The sequence below is a fragment of the Athene cunicularia genome (genome assembly GCF_003259725.1).
Source record: "Athene cunicularia isolate RWA chromosome 3 unlocalized genomic scaffold, athCun1 chr3_part1, whole genome shotgun sequence".
Taxonomy (NCBI): domain Eukaryota; kingdom Metazoa; phylum Chordata; class Aves; order Strigiformes; family Strigidae; genus Athene; species Athene cunicularia.
Genome location: NW_020799097.1, coordinates 84,412,675 through 84,432,188, shown reverse-complemented (window position 1 = coordinate 84,432,188; position 19,514 = coordinate 84,412,675). Strand labels below are relative to the sequence as shown.

Here is a 19,514-nt window from a genome sequence, read left to right as displayed (position 1 = left end):
CACAAGGTTAAAGACCTAAATTCAAGGCATAGCTATTGATGTCATCTGTCAGAAATTAGCAAGAAATTCTTATGCAATTGTCTAATACTTGCAATACATTATTATTAGAAATTTAAAACTGAAGTAAAATGGGCTGAAATAGGATATGATAGTCAGATTTTTTTAATTCAAATGGGAAATTAATGTAATTCATAAAACTATAATTAGTTATATCATTAGTTATAATTATAATTAGATATCCCACACTATGCTTCTAATAGACTATAAGTACTCTAAATGTTTTTTAAATGGAACATAAGTCTCATTTAAGCCTGGAACTGAGATAAAAGTTGTGACAAATAGCGTGAGAATTTCTTGTTGTAAAAAGAAGCCATTATCTGTTTACTACTTTGTAGCTACAAAATGTTTTCAAAACAAAATAGATCTCAGGTAGCAAAGTACCAACCAAGTCTTTCTAACAACTACATTGCAGTGTACATCTCTAATAACAATCAAACAAGTATCTTTCATTCTATCAGGAAAAAAAAAAGTGGGTACAAAAATACAAAATTTCAAAAAGAACAGAAACTCTTTAACTGGTGTTGCTAGCAAGCCATATTTCCAGAAAAGGCTGGACTTCACAAAGAAACAATGTGGTATGTTACATAATAAAAGTTCAAAACCACCTCCTTAAAGCTGTCCACTCCAACAACTGACAAGACTGAATGCAGTATGGAAGATGTTAGAGAAACTGTTGATTCCAACCCCCACCATTATTGCTTTTGCTCAACTCTGAAGCATCTCACAATAATAGAATAATTTAAGCTTGCTGCTGTCATCAACATATAGAGGGAGTCCTTTGTTGCTTTTGTTTTAAACAAGAAAACTATCCCAAAGCTGACCAAAAAAAAAAAAGTGAATTAAAAAGTGAATGCAAACCCACTCCAAAAGTCCTATAAGGAAATAAAAAGTCACACCAAGTGGCAACAGCTCATCTGGAATAAGTGTGTACATTTCTTGTCACTCATATTCTGCAAAAATGAAGTAGAAATGGAACTGATGCAAACTACTATGTTGGCTAGAAGAAGAAGAAAACAGAAGAAAACAGAGTGAAATACCTTTGTTAAGTGGTCTTCCCCAAAACAATATTACAACTGCATTCAGGTGGGGCTGTAGCCACAACCAAGGGAGGGTCCACAACTTGCCCTTTCCAAAGGAAGCAGAACTACACTGTTCTCCCTTGGAGGCCCAAAGAGCAAGGAAAAGCTGGAGTCTGTTCTTGGGACTCTCCCTCTTCTAATTCTGTCAGTGCCCATATACTAGTATATTTGCTTCAAACTGTGAAATTGCTTTTTCTACCACCCATCATTAATCTAAAGCACAGATTGCTACCGAGATCAGGTCTACAAATACATCAAGGGGACCTAACACTAGAAAAAAATAAAAAAAAATAAAATAAAAAAAAAAACAACCAAAAAAAAACCCCCAAGAACAACATAAACTAACTATATTATTATGATGAAGGCTAGCATGTGATTCCTTAGGGTGCATGTTTCTTGTCAATGCTACAGGATGAGATTTAGTTGCCTAATAAATCCCTTCAAGTCCTGTGCTCTAAGAGGAATCTGGCCTAAAAGTTAGGAGGAAGAAGCAGCTGCTCCTGGAAGTGAGCTGATGGGCAGAAGAATAATTATTTACCGAGTGCCACATTTTGCGGGAGTACTGAAGAGCATGACTGTCAGGTGAATGTGTGCAGAACAGCAACAGATCAAGTGTTTTTATGTAGCAGCTACCAGTTTTGTCTGGCTTTATTTAAAATGTAGGGTTTATGTCAACTTTTATACTAAACTCTATTATGCATTTCATTCCTATTTCAGTCACTTGCATGAATACTATAGTTTCCTCCAATAGAATGGCTGCAACAATACAACACTAATTCAGAAAATATGAATATTAGCATAAATGCCTAAGGCAATTCCCACATTTAAAAATAAAACAATAAAATAAATCAACTGCATGGTCTAGGTCTACAGGCTACAGACGAGTGACGCCATTTAAAGGCAGAACAACAAAAGTTTGATAAATCCAATCTCTACAAGATCTAAAGCCTCAGAAACAATATGCAGCTCCTTTTTAGTTTGGATTCTGGACTCTGCTTTAAACAAATATTTAAAAAAATAAATAAAAAGGAAGCTAAAGATATTATCTGCAGCCTGAAGTCTAGGACAAACTTTCTAATTGTTGAGTGGTCCCCATTGTTAAGCAGTAAACAAACTACATGCCAAATTTGTTCCTGATTGTTTAAACACAAGCAAAAGCAGTCAAAGAGATATTTAGTGAAAGGTAATGCAAGACACATGTTTGATGAGAACCCCGAAGCAAAAATACAATGATTCCCTTTCCCCAGAATAATATTTAGTTAATGCATGGAATTTTGCAATGATTCTTGCTCTCTGGTTCTGATTTTGACTGCCAGCATTAAGCAAAATTATCCCGAGGCTCTCACTAGTTAAGAAAAAACTACTGTATGTTACAAAAAGTCATATTCAAGAAACTCCACTGTACAAAGGCCTATAGCTTGTAACTGTTGCAGAGAGGATGCAGAAACCTCACAGTTCCAAACAAGATGTTAAGAGACAGGATCAGGGGAGTAATGCAGTCACCTTCTCACTAGGCACTGTGACAACACATCTTTTCTGTGGATTCAATGGTATTCCAAATGTAAAACTGACGATGACAGAGCTGGACTCATCATATCTTTCCATTTATATATCCTTGTCTTCTAACAGATATAACAGAATAATATCATGCTATTATGAGTGGGGAGTTTTGTGTGTGTGTTGTTTGGTTTTTGTTTGTTTGTTTGTTTTTTTTTGGTTTTTTTTGTTTGTTTGTTTGTTTGTTTTCCCTAAAGGTAAATCCAGAAGTGACTTCTGGCTAGTAATGGCAAATGTGAGAGTGGAAACAGGAACTATTTCAAGTAGTGAGGTCATTTTTGTAGAATAGGACATCAAACATTTCTACTTCATACTTACAAAAAGAAAACCAAACACCCAAAACCAACACCCAGTATCCATGCTGACGACACATAATGCTTTAACTGAACTCAACTTTTATCACATACCACAGAACATCTGTCTCCTATCCTAATCAAACCTGGAGTCCCCTCTGCAAACTAACTGGTTACTCTCCCCACTGAAGATTCGCACAATCTATAAGAAGTTAACTAAACTTCAAAATTCTCTTCGTCGTATACTTCTAGATGCAAGTTGCTACCATGTTATGCAAATTAGTGCAACCAAGAAGACATGTCTGCAGTTTGTGGATACTGTAACTTTATGCTTGAAGGTAAAGATTAAACGTAATATTTGCTTTTCATTTGCTTTATCTATTACTCTACTGTGCTTTCAAAATAAAGCTTTTAACAAAGAGAAGCAGTTCATGGCCTTTTATGCTGTTTTATCACTAATACAGTATTGTCTGAAATGACTATTACTGTAGAAGTAATCTTTTACTAGGAGATTGCTACTCCAGTTAATATTCCTCACTTATGACATTAGACAGAAAAATACTTAGATTGCTTAAATTCAGATATACAATAGTTAGAGAAACAGTGAGTTCCTCAACAGGAGGCTGAACAATTTTAAAGTGTTCCTTAATAAAAAATAACAATATTCTAACTTTATCTCTATTTCCTACTCCAGTCCTTAAAAGAAAAGTTTAATTCTTTAGTTTAAAATTAGGTCACAAGGATTTTTTTTTCCATACCTAAAACTCCTCTTTGACAGTTTAGCTCATTGTTATGTACCGCAACTGTAGTTATTCCTTCTTTCATCAGCTAAAAGACCAGGGTACCTATAGTTTAGTTCCTATTTTTTTTTAGATCTTATGTTTGTAACTGTTAAAATGTCTCTGTGGGTTAGTATTGCAAAAGTATGTTCAGATGCTACAATATAAACTTTTTTAAAAAAATAAACCCCCCAGAACTAAAATTTCCTTAGAAAATCTGTATAAAAGCCAGAATTTTCAGGCATGGTCTGCAATGCACTCAGCAGGTGTTTTTTGCAGGTGATCAGCTTAATTGCTGAACAATCTTGTCACTGTGTATTCAAATTAGGCATACAATTATACACATTTTTTTGCAAACTCTTGAAAAACATATTGCATGCCCAAATACATTTTTAATGAACAGTCTTAGTTATTTTATAAAAAGATTAGCACATCAAATCAGGGAGACAGACGTGTAAGAAGAGGAGGGATTGAGTAAAGGGTAAAGAATGCAAATAAAAAACTCAAACCCCAAAAAACTCAAGAAAGTTGAGAACTCACTATGATACCTAGTGGAAGATATCAACAACAACCAAACCAACCCAAATCCATGCTGTAAAAGATTTAGTGTTCCCACTTTTAAAGAGGGACATATGATTACAGTCAAAGGTATGATATTATTCCCTGTACTTACTCCAAATGAACAACAACATTTTTGGTTTTGTTGCTTGAAGTCAGCACTAAGTAACACAATATAGCCATAAGCAAAAAAAAAAAAAAAAAAAAAAAAAAAATAATCTTAAAACTTTAATTTTCATGCTGATGTAAAAAAAAATTAACTTGTAAGTCAGCTAGGAACTGATAGTAACACAGACAAGTACTTTCACACTTAAGTTACACAGTGATTTTTTTACTAAATCACAGTGACCACTGTACTAAACTAATTTCTATGTGAAACATTCACCATATGCCTATCTAATTCTGAAGCGATTTGAATTTTCTTGCTCAGATTTAAAAAATACTGTAATATGTGTTGTTTCTTGCCTCCTTAGCAAAATCAATGTGGACAGAGAGATGGGAGAAAAAATGCCTATTGTTATCTACATATTTTCTTCCTTTCTTCTTCCCTTGATGTCATCCAACGCTACAGTGTCTGCTGCACTGAGAGAGTCCAGAAACACCATGGAGAGATAGAGAAGAAAGTGTTCAAAAGGTGTAGAACTACTGGCTATGGTAATGCAAGGTTACCAGCCTCCCTGGAAAGACTGCTGTATTTAAGATGCCTCTATTTGACAACATCAGGTACAGCAAGAATTGTACACAGCCCATGCTGGCAGTTTTCTGTCTGCTGGTATTCACAATCTGGGTTCCGTGTTTTAGATATGCAGCTTTCAGTCCCACAGAACAGCTGCAGCTCACTCCAACTGAAAGCCTAGTTTTGTCTTTATTGGAACAAATTGTTAGTAAGACCTTCCCCTGTCTTCTAGAGCATAGAGAAACACGAGGCCACTGTCAGACACTCTACATGGCTTCTCTGGTTAAGAAATGAACATAACCTTTCTTGCCCATATGGAATCCGTGAGCCTTAGCAGCAGCATCTAAACCAGGCCATTGCATCAGCAGAAACTTTCAGTGCTAGGGAGGATACATGAACAAAACAGAGAAACCCACAGAGCTCTTATGTCACAAGATGAGTTTGCCAGGCTCATTTGTTTGTTTCTAAACTTTCAAATATGTTATCCAAAGAAAGCAGAGAGGAAACAAGAATGAGAAATAACATGTGGTTAACAGAGGACGTCAACCTGGGAAGCCTGAACAGGTAGAGAGATATTTGATAAGTAGTTGCAGACAGGTAAAACTATGTTTACAACAAAGAGGACTTTGTAGGTACAATTACAAAACAATATAACAACAAAACATGCAATAAGCCGTATAAAGAGAATGAGAAGTAAAAATAGAGACCACGTTCATACAGCATCTCATAAAGGAAATTATTCTTACAAGCCAAATAAGCGAGACGTTCAATTTCATAAGTAACTTCATGACATTGTTAATTATTTTCTTCTATAAATAAAAAAGATGCATCAGTCAAGTCCTTTAATATTCCTGTCTGTGGGGGCAGCAGAACCCAAACTGTATCTGTGGAGAGTACATATGATCACAGCAAACAGTTGTGCCATTGATACAGGTAATAGATCAAGAAGTGTGGGTACAGAAAGGTCCTTAAGACAGTGCCTCCACTGTTTGCAGAGTGAATAAACCCTCCTTTTCAGAAAATTACTTTTCCCTTTATGTCATTCCCTGTTAATGAATAAAAGTTTATCTGTTAACTCAATATGACATTTACCTTATTTACCAATTTGTATTTATTTTATGTGGCATTTTATTTCTAGGGATATTCTATTACCACAGCTTCTTTATGTTCGACTTAAAAATTCAAAAATACTGCAATCATTAACTAAACAGTTTTATTGATACATCTTGTTTGCATCTAAGACTTTTGAAACAGAATGAAACTTTAGTACCCTATTATTTATTTGCTGGGGTGGAAGAGGGAGATTAAAATCAGAGAATCATCTAGGTTGGAAAAGACCTTGAAGATCAAATGTTAATGTCAATAGATTAATAGGAGATTTTCCATATGAGAATATCTTTAACATTTTTATTTTGTTTACATGATAAATTATAAACACATGGTCTGCTCTTGAAAAGTTCATTGCAGTTACATGTGTGTTATTTTCCAAAAATACGGTTAGAGGATTATCAGTAAGGCTTCTAAGATGACTGTTCAAAACTTAGGAAAGCAACGTATGCAAATCAGCTCAACCCCTTCTGTATACTCGTTATCCTGACAGAGATATCAAGATTTTCTGATTTTGTGCCACTTTTCCATTGAACCATTTAGTGCACACTGGCCAATGTTTGCCATGTAAGTACATTTTTAATATTGCATTTAGCGTCATCCTTGAGTATGTAAGCCTTAATTATAAGTCTATCCTTTTTCTTCCTGTTTCACTAATTACATGATTTTAAAGTGCTGCAACAACTGATAATTTTTTTTTTTTTTTTTTTTTTTCATTCCACACAGTCCATGCTAGCTATTGAAAGGGTCCTACAAAAAATCCTATCCAGCCATATAACCAAAATTAATATTATAATTACATGGCACAGCTGAACAAGACACTCCAAGAGCAGGTTTTCACCCTTTGCTTGGGTCAAACACCATATGTTTGATAAGATCCACTGTTTACTGAAAAGAACTTCTAGGTCCAGAATACCCCAGGCTCCCAAGAAGTTTGAGAGAAATTACTTCAGTCAGAATAAGAGGTGACACAGAATCAGACCTATCATGCTCTATATTTCCACCTGTCAGATCTCCTCAGTTCTTCACTTCATCTCATTACACTTCTTAATCTTCCTTTGCCTCTCTCCTCTTGGTCCCTGTTTTTCAGACTGTCAGCACAAGGTTAGGAAAAAATCTTTGGAATTATACCTGAAGTCTCTCCTGAGCCACAGAAACTGAGATGCAGAGTGGCAAAATTTAAGAAACCCTTTACACAACTAAGACGACATGTATCTGATAAAATTTTTCCACATTTTGTCTATGAAACTATGTGGACATGAGCAAAACCAGACTTTGTTTTCTTTCTTAACATTGGCTAAATGAAGGAGACACCCAGTGTGGGGAAAAAAAACCCTAACTCGACAAAACTTGCAGCCTAAAGAGCTAAATTTTGGCAAAGTTATAACAGGGACTTGTAATGAAAGCCAGACCACTTTAATAGGTAGCAATGGCAGCCCCACCTATAATATAGCCCATAAAGGACTTTCTTTGAAGATTTAGTAGGCATTCTCATTGAGTGAGCCTGCACACATTTACAGCAGCTGAGAATTTGACATATATGTATTAACAGAGCAAAATAAATCACAGCTTTTACCATAGCACCAAATGAGAGACAGTAAGAATAAAATCAGCTGCATTCACAAATAAATATTAACACTTCATTTTTTTCCCTTTGAAGTTCTGGAGTGGATTTTAATTTGACCTTGATTCAGTGTGAGATGTAATACTTATTTTTTTGAATCATTATTGATTTATATTGTATTACATTATTTGTAGATGGTCGTGCCAAGGGAAAAACAATTAGAACCAATATTTGGGCAAGGTGAAATTAACTCAGTTGTTAACTCAAAAAACCCCAAACACACAACAATGTAGATAGTTTTACCACTTAAAAAGGGGTTATCATTTAGAAATAATTATATCGTGCATATCTATGTATATCCACAAGCAAATCATGCATATATTCTATGGCATACAGCATAAATAACTCTGTGTAAAGAACAGCAGCATACTTTTAAAAAAAATTAATCTTTCACCCACTAAAACATCCGAAAACTATCAAATCTTTCTTCGAATTAGCTAGAATTCCCTCTCCCTGCCATGTGGCCTCCACTGTAAATACATTTTTATTCCAGTTTACAGTAAAAACATTGTTTTATTAAAATCAGATGTTTACATAGAGTACCAAATATTTTATGCATTAAGGTTATCTGGGCATTTTTTCCCGACTACTATTTTCAGGGTAGCTAGTATTTTACATCCAATCCATCTAAGCAATACATCCACTCAGCACACCCACACATTATTGCAAGGAGGAAAAGCTATTGCCAGATTAAAGAATTTCTGGAAAGTAGCAGAGTGAGCTTTGTGGGTCTTGGTTCTATTCTGTACAACCCTCCTCCATAGCTCAACAGGTGACAGAACACATCTGCTTTGCATAACATGTCCCTGTAAAAATTACTACAGAAACACTATTTGTAAGATCTTTACAACACCCGTAACTATCATAGAAGCTACGTAAGTCAGTAACCACTTAAACAGCACTTGGTGCTTCCTATAAAAACATACTTATGGAATTACAGCCATGCTTTCCCCAAATAACTGTTTCTTCTGCTAAACATGGATGGACTTCATTATCCAAGTGTTTACTGCGGCATAAATGAAGAGAATTTAAAAAATGAAGGCCTGCATTCCAAACTGCTGAGAGGATATATGTTGAATATATTTGTGAAGCTGTTCTGCTTCAGTTGTCTCATGTCAATACTATAAAAAAAACCCAAACTGAACTTGCACAAATGAACACTTAACTTGACATCTACAATAAATGATAGCTCTAATTGTAGTTCTAATGAAAGCCTGTGATTATCTCTCCAGCTGATCTTTCCCCCCAGATACTACAGTTTAACAAATCAGACTTCGCCATTAGACAATTTCTTCCTCTTTTGGAGAGCAGTACATTTGTTTGATCACCAGAGGAAGGTAAACTAACGGGATTCTCTCCTGTCAATCTAGGTGGCCCACAGGAATGCTTATTCTAGATGATGGCACCTACTTAGATTGCTAAAAATTCTGTGTGGAAATTTCTGTGATAGACAACTTGTTCTTTTCCAAAAAATTAAGAACAATCAGTCATTTTCACTTAGTTTTATCCACATCTTATTTATTTATTGATAAGGTATCTACATTTTTGGCATGGCAAGAAAAATGAATACTCTTAGTTTTAAAATCCACTCCAATGTTTATTTGTAATTGCTGTTTGTCTTCAACCACTGTTTATGTTACAGAACTAAACAATCATAATTTCTACTCTTTTTAGAGATTTGCATCACCAACCTTGTGAAATGTGGTGGACCAACAGTTCATAGACAATGCATCAGGTATACCTTTGCACTCCTTTTTTCACTTTAAGAGCTTATTAGTTAAGAATAACCTTTAAAAGGGGCTTTTTCTAGAGGAGGAAGGAAGAACAAAGATCTTACATTCTAGAGAATTCTTACAGGACAGCAAGGTAGCAGCAGCACCATTACCTTTTCTCCAATCCCAGTTAATACAGCCTAGTACAGCATGTAGGTACATGATGAACAGCCAGAAGAGTGTAGCTGCACTAGCCTTCCCATCCACCCAGATAAAGGTTTTATCCAACACCTTGAAATAATCTTCCTAACTTCACTACCAGTTCTGTTGCCTGCAGCAGGTTGCCAACACACTAAAGAGCATCCGCATGCTTATATTTTGACCAAAATGTGTCTATGCAGGGAAGATCTCCAGAACTACTAGGTGGGGAGGTCATATTCAAACCTAAATTCTACTCCATGGAGATTTTGGAGAGTCCCATTGTATATCTAGTGTGGAAAAAAAAATCTTGTATACCGTTAACCTGTATGTTAAAAGATGGAAAGAACAGCCTAGTCTTGGAGTCCAGGAATGTGAAGAAAAGATAAAACCAGAACTTTAACTGCTGTTTAGGATTCTGCATATTAACATGCTCCTCTACAGCCTGAAATTTTAATTGCAAATTACTTATCATGCCATCACAATTTGATTTCCACACAGATACCAAGAAGTTTACAGCACTTCAGTCATGTAAACATTCAGATTCAATTATCTTATCCCAGGGTTTGAACTTCTACATTTAAAAGATGTTTCCTATTTTTATTTTATTGTACACCACCCCAAGAAACTAGTTTGATTAATCTTGGGTTTTCCCAACTCTGCTTGTCGTTTATTATATGCATAAGAATCATATTCACTATATATATATATATATATAAAAACACACCACAAGCTTAAAACTGTTATGATTAGTATAACATTAGGACTTAAGATTCTTAAACATAATTTTTCTCTGAAGGCATGGTAATTCATATGCAACTCGATTTATAAAATTAATCAGAATAATTTATATATTACACATGTGCAGTCAGTTTCAAAGCATCGTATATGCACCTAATTATTTTAGTTTTGTATTTGTTAATTTTGAAGGGCATAAAGCAAAGATATCTTTAAGGAAATGCATACTTGAAAAGTAATTTATAAAAAAGAAATCTTTGGTCTTTAACACATATAGCTTTGAAACCCATCCTACATTCTCTCCTTTTCTTATATTTCTACATAGAGCATATATATAGTAACAATTTCACACGAAGCAAAATTAATCTCAGCTGCATGCAAAAAACTGTCTTTATGTAAAAATTAGCCTAGAAAAGGTCTGAAATTAAATAAATACTCACTTGTTTAGTCTTTGTTTTTGTAATGGTGTCCGAAATGGGTTTCTTCCTCTCTTTAACAGCTGTTTTAGAAAATAGTTCTTCAAACTCATGATAATCTATGGAAGGCTCTTCAATTTTTTCCCACACAAGTGAAGCACTAGAATCTCTAAAGTTAAGCAAAAGACCTATGTAGGGCAATGTCAGACTAAATAAGGTCATAAATGGAGGAATGAAGAAAATAAAATAGCAGCAATTTAAAAGTTGCCTAACTTCTTCTAGCAGTATTTTGATAAGATATGCTGTTGTTTTTCCTCATACTTTGTTTGCTTTGTTCACACACGATAATTGTCAAGCTCATTTATATTCACCCACTCCACATACATAGGAATATATATATAGGAATATATATATAGGCTGTAAAATATACATAGATGGACACAAAGAGAAGTTAGAAATACACAGTTATCTCCAGACTACCTGTGTGACAGTGGCAAGAACTTGAAAAGAAAAGAGAAATAACAGCAGAAGGGTTTTATAATCAATACTCAGAGACATAAAGATAAACGAGGAAACTTCTTTTCATGAACAGGACTGATATGTTACAAAAAAAAATGCATCAACATCCAAAACCAAGTATATCAAAGTCACATCAACACAAGGGCTACCAGAATAGCTTTATACTGTCATACAAATAAATTGCAGTTTGAATCTGCCTGCTGAGTGTGCAAGGTAAAAAGGGGGGATTTCTAGGTCCCTAGAGAAAGGAAAGAGGAGGATAAAATGCGTTCTGCATACATTCATCTAGAAGGAAGACACTACCGAAACTTGCAAGCTGCTCCAGTGAAATTGTTTTCTTGAAAGTTAAGGGGAGGCACAAATACAACATTTAAAAAACCATCTCGCATAACGCTTAGTGGCACACAGTCACCCCAGATCTCTGATCAACGTGTGGTATGTAACCCCAAAGGACAAGAGTTTGTGCAGTTTAAAGAAAATAGACACCTCATTTACATACCCAACTGCAAATAAACTCCTGTTTGCACTGAGGTTCTCACAAAGACCTGCCTAGCAGTAAATACAGACAGTTGCTCATAACATATGACACTGTCTTGACAGCCATAAAGTGAAAACACCACTCTCCACAACTCTGCGACTTACCTTTTGCTGTGGAGTTGAATTCTTGTCCAGTAAAGAGGCTTCATTGGCCGAGAAGGCTCTATCACATGTTTCCTGCTCCCTTTCTCTTGATTCATCCCCATTGCAAATAAACCAGATGGTAATGGAGGAGGAAGAAACCCATAACCCTGGGGGACTGCTGGGTAGGTGCTGCTCTGGGTTGGTGCTGGAAGGGGTGGTGCTGCTCCAGGCAAAGGTGGTGGGGCTGGAGGTGGCATCCCCAACCCAGGCAAAGGATGGGGTGGTGGAGGGACACCTGCACCAGGCAAAGGTGGTGGAGGAGGTGGAGGGGGGACAACTGCACCAGGCAAAGGTGGTGGAGGAGGAGGTGGAGGGGGGACACCTGCACCAGGCAAAGGTGGTGGAGGAGGAGGTGGAGGGGGGACACCCCCTCCAGGCAGAGGTGGGGGAGGCGGTGGCAGTCCTGCCCCAGGCAGAGGTGGTGCTGGGGGTGGCATTGCCAGGCCAGGCAGAGAAGGAGGTGGGGGAGGGACACCAGCCCCAGGTAAAGGTGGTGGTGGAGGGGGAGGTGGGACACCCCAACCAGGCAGAGGGGATGGGACTCCTGCCCCGGGCAAAGGTGGTGGCAGAGGTGGTGGTGGGACTCCATCACATGGGACTGGAGGCAGCACTGGCATCTCTGCACTTGGCAAAGGTGGAGGAGGAGGAGGGAGTGGTGGCATCATGACACCTGGCAAAGAGTGGTCCAGGTGTGGCACTGCTGAGCCAGCAGGAGGGAGTCCTGAGGTGGGCAGGGGTGGTGGGCATGGTACTCCTACCATGGACATGGGAGTGGCAAGTGAAGGGCCATGTGCTCCAGACAGGGCAGCAGTCACTTCAGTGGCTGACAGTGATGGAGGAATGCTACATGTGAGCTCTGGGGACAAAGACAAGGTATGTTGACTACAAGTCACATCTACAGTACTTAGAGGCTGATGGGAAGCTGACATTTCAGTCTCTCCTTCAAATGCAAAGGACAAGTTAACTTTGGGTCCTGGAAGAGATGACGGTGGTGTACTCTGTATTGACTGGCTTGCATCCAATGGCACTGAGATTAGCTTCGGTGACAGAATTAAGGAGATTTCAGAACAAAATGTGGGCTGTAGTTCTAGATCTGGCAATTTCTGAGTTGGCCCTTCACTTTTGCCCCCTTCTAAGTGTGTGTGTGGGGGTGGCTGCGGCAGTGCATTGGCTGAAGGCATTGTGATTGTTAAATAATCCTCTGTTGGTGATGTTTGTACAGATCTTGCTTGTGAGACAGTTCTAGGTACAGTCTCCTCTTTGTTTGTTTGAAGAGTCACACTGCTGAGTTCCCCACAGACTGCATGCATGTGCTCATTTTCCTGCTCCTTCCCAGCAGTCTGTACCTCTGCAGCAGGAAACTGTTTCTCTAGTTCTGCAATTTTGGTCCTCAGATCCTCAATAGTTTGCTCAAGTTGTTGAATGACACTGGCACGCTCCTCAGATTTCACCTCCAAATCATCCTTTGAAAGAAAATAAATAATAAGCACAAAACAGATTACATTCATCACTATAGAAAAATAAAACTTAGATTAAGAATACTGGTATTCCAGAGGTTCAGCAATAAGCCATTTATGACAAGCTTTTAAAAACAAATGTTATCATTTTGGCTAGCTGCATCTTACAATGGAAGAAGATAGCTTAGGAAAATGACTTGCTTCCGTATGAAACTACTGTCATCAGTATGAGCATGTTTTAGACTGTGATTATATTTAGCAAAACCAAAAATCAGCAGCAATCAGAAATCCCTCCCTCCCTCCACATTCCCTGACCAAGAAAACAACCAGCCACTGAGCACAAGTACTGCAAACATTTGTGCACACATGGATATGCAGACGTGGTGGTGGGAAGGGCATTACTTCCATTCTGTTAACTGAAAATATGTTAAGTGTTTCTTCAAAGGGATGCACTGTACGTAACAGACTCAACATACTACTGACTGCTGGGTTTCAATATACACCTTAATGATACAATACAGATTAGGAATGCAGAACATAACAAATGTTCACTTTTCAAAAACAGCTAATCTCAGAACAGAGTAATTATACTTTCCTCCAGCCAGCATGTTTGCAAAGGAAAATAAATAAGACTAAACTAAGGGACAACTTTCGTCCCACCCAATATTTGAAACTCCTCTGCCAAGTAACAGACTATGAGTGAGTGACGTTAGAAAAGCTTCCTGTCTGGAGTGGTTATTCTTATTCTGTATCTGACGGTTTCCACATTTTTATACATCTTTCTCTGAAGCATCTTATCCTGCCTGCTGTAGACTGAGTAGAGGAATCATTAACCTTAAATGGCACAGTAATTCCAATGTTTTTAAATAAATACCTACAATAAACTGTACTAAATTTAATGGGTATGTGCTTTTATCAAAAGATATCAAAAGAAGCAACCTAGCCTGAAAATAGCCATTTGTGCTTATTCAGGAAAGTTGAACAAGAGATAGAACAGATATGACATTACAACACAAAATCTTTTAATAAAAACCTTAATATTTTCTAGCCGCATGCATTTACTTTTCAGTACTTTATTTTTCTTTAAATTTGGAATACTGGTCATCACTTCGAGCATTTAGTTGAATTAAGTTTGTCATGCAACAGACTTCCCAAGTGATTACAGCAAAACAGTTTAGTGCTTTTTTGTTCCCCTCTATAAAATCATAAGCTTCATGGATGAGACTGTAGGCTTACTTCATAGGAAATCTTTCAGTTATTCAGATTTTACAGGTCTTGTAAAGAAGCCTACAAATAAACATACAATACCTGATATACTATTTGCCTCGATTTGTTTCAGGAAGATGATGTTTTTCATCTCATCCTTTCATACATGAAACATTTAAAAGTCATTTTCCTTTCTGGAAAGTGAAGTTGTAACTTGCAGCTGGGGACTATTAATAAAATATACGTTCATCATTAAGACTTAAAAATTTTTTCTGCACAGAATTGGATTTCAAACATAAAATTTCATTTTTGTGTTTATCTTGGAGTTTCCCAGCTGTCCTAAAGTAATCCCAGAAGTAAACCAGCAACTACTACATTTAAACCAAACACTGTTTGATTTTGAAGCACCTTTATCAAAATTTATGATCACCTAAATTATCTGAACTTTCTGGAACAGCAGTTTGAACCAAAAGCTATGGATTACAACTAGGTGTCCCTACCAAACTTTGAAGAGAAATGTAAAACAGGCAAAGGAACATCAAAATGTTTTTCAATGAAAAATGAAAGAATGAACACAGCAGACATTAATAAAAATATTATAACAAGAAAAAAAAAAGGCTGAAAAAGACATTTCCATACCAGACTACTCATGGTGCTTCAATCCACTCAGTTTCCTTTAATAGCTCAATACTTTATAACAACAACAGTTTTGCTGAAGAACTTAATTATAAAGGAGAAAGAGAATATTTTGTTATCCCTTTGTTTCATCTGCTCTTATCCCCCTACCAGTCACCTGGAAATACACTAAGACCTACCAATTCTTCAGAAGGCAACACTATCAAAAGAAAATGTGTTCCAAGGATTAAGGCCACACACACCAGTTTTCAGTTATTTGAGAACAAATCCAGTTTCCCCAGACTGTAACTCTCCTAAGCTCCCATTTTACACTGTAAAAACACCCCACCAAGGGTTTTATGACAGATACAGCTTCCCACTTCTATCTGAATAGGAAAATCCATTCCTGCCACAAACGAACTGAAACCAACAGAATTAGGCACAATATTAAATGGTTCTGAAGAGATTTGCCTTAACAATGGCTCATCTCAGAACAGTTCATCACTGTTTTAAAAACTCATTTACTCAGGAGATTGGATTCAACTTTTCACAAGAAAGATGTAATCTTTGAATTCTGAATTCTACCTGAACTATAGGAAGAACTTAGAACTCACTGTTTTACAAGAGAATTTACCCTGCAGATCATGAAATTTCTTTCACAAAAGGTGTTGGATTTTTTTTTTTTTTTAATTAAAAAAAAAGGGCAATTAAGTGAGATGATTAAGCAATTCAGACAAGAAACAAAAATGTATTGATGAATTAAAGATACTTTTTTACCCCATACCCAAAGAAACAATGCCTTGAGACATGGCATTTCAAACAATCTGGTGATTTGCTATTGGCATTGTTAGCTAACAACCACCAATACATCCAGGTTTTAGAAGAAACAGTGTATTATGACAAGACTTTGCTGTGAATGCAGAGATATTCACCCAGATGAAATTGTATGCTTTATTTGGTTTAAGAAACTAACCAAACTAAAGTTCCAGTATTTACATGCTTCAGTAATTATTTTAGATATATTTTTTCATTTTGACTTTTAAGATGCCCTCAGACTAGGCTAATTAGATTTCTGCCTTTTCCCTAGCAAGAAGTTTAAAGTCTTCCTCTAGATCAGAAAGGGCTGTATCAAACAAACATAAGCCACAGCACATTTCCACCATCCTCAACAAGGAAGGAAATCTTATATAAAGCCAATCAGAAATAAAAATTAGACAGTTATCTTAGAAGAATAAGCAAGGGAAGACTTAATTTTTCATACAGGTAAAAGGTGGTCAAAAGCTGTTGACAAGAACCAGAAGACCCAGATAAAAACCCCACACATAATGAAAAGAAGATTCATTTTTAATCCAAAGGGCAATTCCACAGCAGAAACCTACGGGATTTAAAAGAGATATGAGGGAACTCTGTCTTGCCTAGAGTTCTTACCCAGGGCCCAGGTGCTGTGGAACAGTCTTCTTTCTGTAAAGAAAGAAAGAAAGGTGGAAGCTTAAGCCTTGCTTTATCCAGGTGACTGGAGTGTGAAAGACGTGAGCAGGAAAAATAATTCCGGAAGTGTATGGCTATAGAAATGATGCCAAGCATTTCTCAGATAGGTTGTACATGTTCCATGCACAATGAGTTGGATGGTCAATCTGGTCTGCTAGCCTGACTGTATGTGTGTTGCACTGATAGGTTGATGTGCATACAGTATCCCACTGATCTGGGAACACTGGCTTTATTGGGTAAAGGGTGTACGTTTGGATCTGCACATGAACCAAAAGCATGTACATTACATCCAACTCATTCCAATCTTGTCATGTTTTCCACATGTGCACATCAAATCTCCTGCATAAAGTTGATCTACATAGACAGATCATGCCTTGGATCTTCAAACATGTAAAAGCTCATATTGCAGCTACCTCCTCTACTGAATCTGACATCCCAGTTTCTCAGATGAGTGATTGAAATCTACAGATCCTTCTATAACTAAATTCCCAGGCAGAAAAGCCCACAAACATCTGTAAAAGTTAGTTCTAGTCTACATTTACATATATATATATATACACATATATATACACACACACACAGGTGCGTGCATGTCTATATTACATATTTATCTATATCTATCTCAACTTGCATTCACTTATATACTTTATGAACATCCATAATGTGTCTTTTTCTTATTAAAATAAGCAGAATGGCAGTTCTTGATGGTAATTCTGGAATAGTTGAAAAATAAAGACATACTACAGTTTAGTTTTAGAAGCTAATGTCTTATACCATTACAAGCCAACAAGTTGCATCAGCAGTTTGATAATTTTCAGCAATTTATCACTTAGTGTCATGAAATTTCCTCTCTGGGTAGAATTCATATTTAGATTATTATATTTCTTGTTTATTTTCTAAAACCTTAACCTTTTAGTTTCTCGACATCAGAATTAATGAATTGGATTCTATGTTGCCAACTGATTGCAATACACACAGGGAATAGAAGCGTACAGTTAAACAGGATTAAGAGGGCAAAATAAGAACCCTCAGGTCTTCCAATAAGTCAACACCTGGTGGTACTAGCAGCACCCAGTTACTTGGAAGCATGCTCTTTCCAGCTGCTAATAAATGCCTCTTTTCTATGTGAAGTGAAAAATTTTTGAACGTACATGCTCACTGAATGGAACAAAGTAGTGCCATAGCAATAATTTAATTCAGTCAGAGAAATGGGATCTCTATTCAGGTTTCTCTCTCTAAAGTTGTCTCATTTTCAAAGCTACTTTTTGCAAATGCAGATGAATCTTAAGAAAAGGGGAGACAACATTTTAGCAGGCATTTTTACTGCTACAGCTATTGTCAGATGAGGAGTACTGATGGACACTTGATTTGCATTCAAACAAAATGACATCCATCTCATTAATTCTCACGTTTTACATAATCCTCAATACCCATTGCAGCATTTTAGTTCTACAGCAGTAGAAGTTGAGCCAAAAGCTGCCAAACTTGCAAATAGAACCAGGGAGAACTGTTGAAGGAGTACCGGGTACCAGTTTCTTCCTGGGACTACGAGATTTAATCATTTTTGAGAAGCTTTTATTATATTTAAGGTACGTGTATCGAGACAAAGGATACATATTTTCACAATAGTTCATGTTTCTTCCTATAACCACGAGGAAATATGATGCACAGGTCCCCAAGATAGCACTGAAGAAGCAAGCCCTGAAATAGAAACGGTGTAGTGCACTGGCTCGCTTGAAGTGATAAACTTTATTTGGTGCATGTGAGCTAATCTCCCACTCAGTGACGTACTGCAACAGATGGATTGCACCAGCCTGCACTATGCTGGCATTTGGACTATTTTGCTCTTCCTAAGCTAAAGAAATAGGATGTCTAATCAACCACAAGGTTTTGATATAACCTACCATGGGTGACAAAAAAACCCGAACACATTGCATGCAGAAATCAGAAATTATTGCAATTCACGTAGTTCAAATAAACAAAAAGAAGATCAGCAGGGAACATGGAACTTTGAAGAAAGATACATGCATTATAAATGCCAACTTGTAAAGCTAGAAGTCAGAAAATAGTTTTGTTCAGATTTGGTTTATTGAAGCTTCTACTCCTGAGCAGTTTGAATTCCTTATCCATGGGCTAAGTGCATTTCAGAGGTTAAGATCCCAGTTCTTTACTGTTCTTATTTAAGTAAATAATAAAACCCCAAAAAACACAAGCCAGCTGAGATACATCAAAGATTGAAAGATTTTTCTCTCTAAGCTGTAAGACTCTTAACTGAGCTGAAATATAACCTTAAGTTATCCCTAAGTTCTGCTACAATTGAAGCCTCAAAAGAATTTTTGTAGACTACAGACAAAGCAAGATAAAATAAAATTTCACAGAACCACTGACCACCCCAGGAGCTACACAGCAGTCAAATATAAATATTGTTGTCTTACATAACATTACTTTTAGCAATTTTACAAACAACATTTTTCAGCCTGATTGCCCAGAAAGTTTTAGATCCTCTTTATTAAAAAACACCAACCAACAACCCAACAAAACCTTCCCTCAAGTCTTGACAGTTTCTCTCCTAGCATACATGAAATATCATTATTAGAGAATCATACAGCGTAAACAGTAAAAGTTTCAAAAAAGGCTTACCCCTCCACATAGATTTTTAGCTCAGAAATTAGCTTAACTCTTCTGTCACTCACCCAGTGTAAAATAAGTACATAAATGAGAATGGGCATAGAAAGAAAAGAGGGGGGGTGG

The 19,514-nt window shown here is 36.7% G+C and overlaps 1 protein-coding gene across 1 annotated transcript in view; it reads right to left on the bottom strand.

Annotated features, from left to right (window-relative positions):
- The window catches only part of FMN2 (formin 2), a 177,710-nt gene that overhangs the window by 92,988 nt on the left and 65,208 nt on the right, over positions 1–19,514 (bottom strand). The window contains exons 8-9 of the mRNA XM_026845620.1: positions 11,959–13,460; positions 10,822–10,966 (exon numbers count right to left, since the gene is read on the bottom strand). Of these exons, the coding sequence (XP_026701421.1) occupies positions 10,822–10,966; positions 11,959–13,460 (1,647 nt within the window). The remainder of the gene's footprint in view (positions 1–10,821; positions 10,967–11,958; positions 13,461–19,514) is intronic.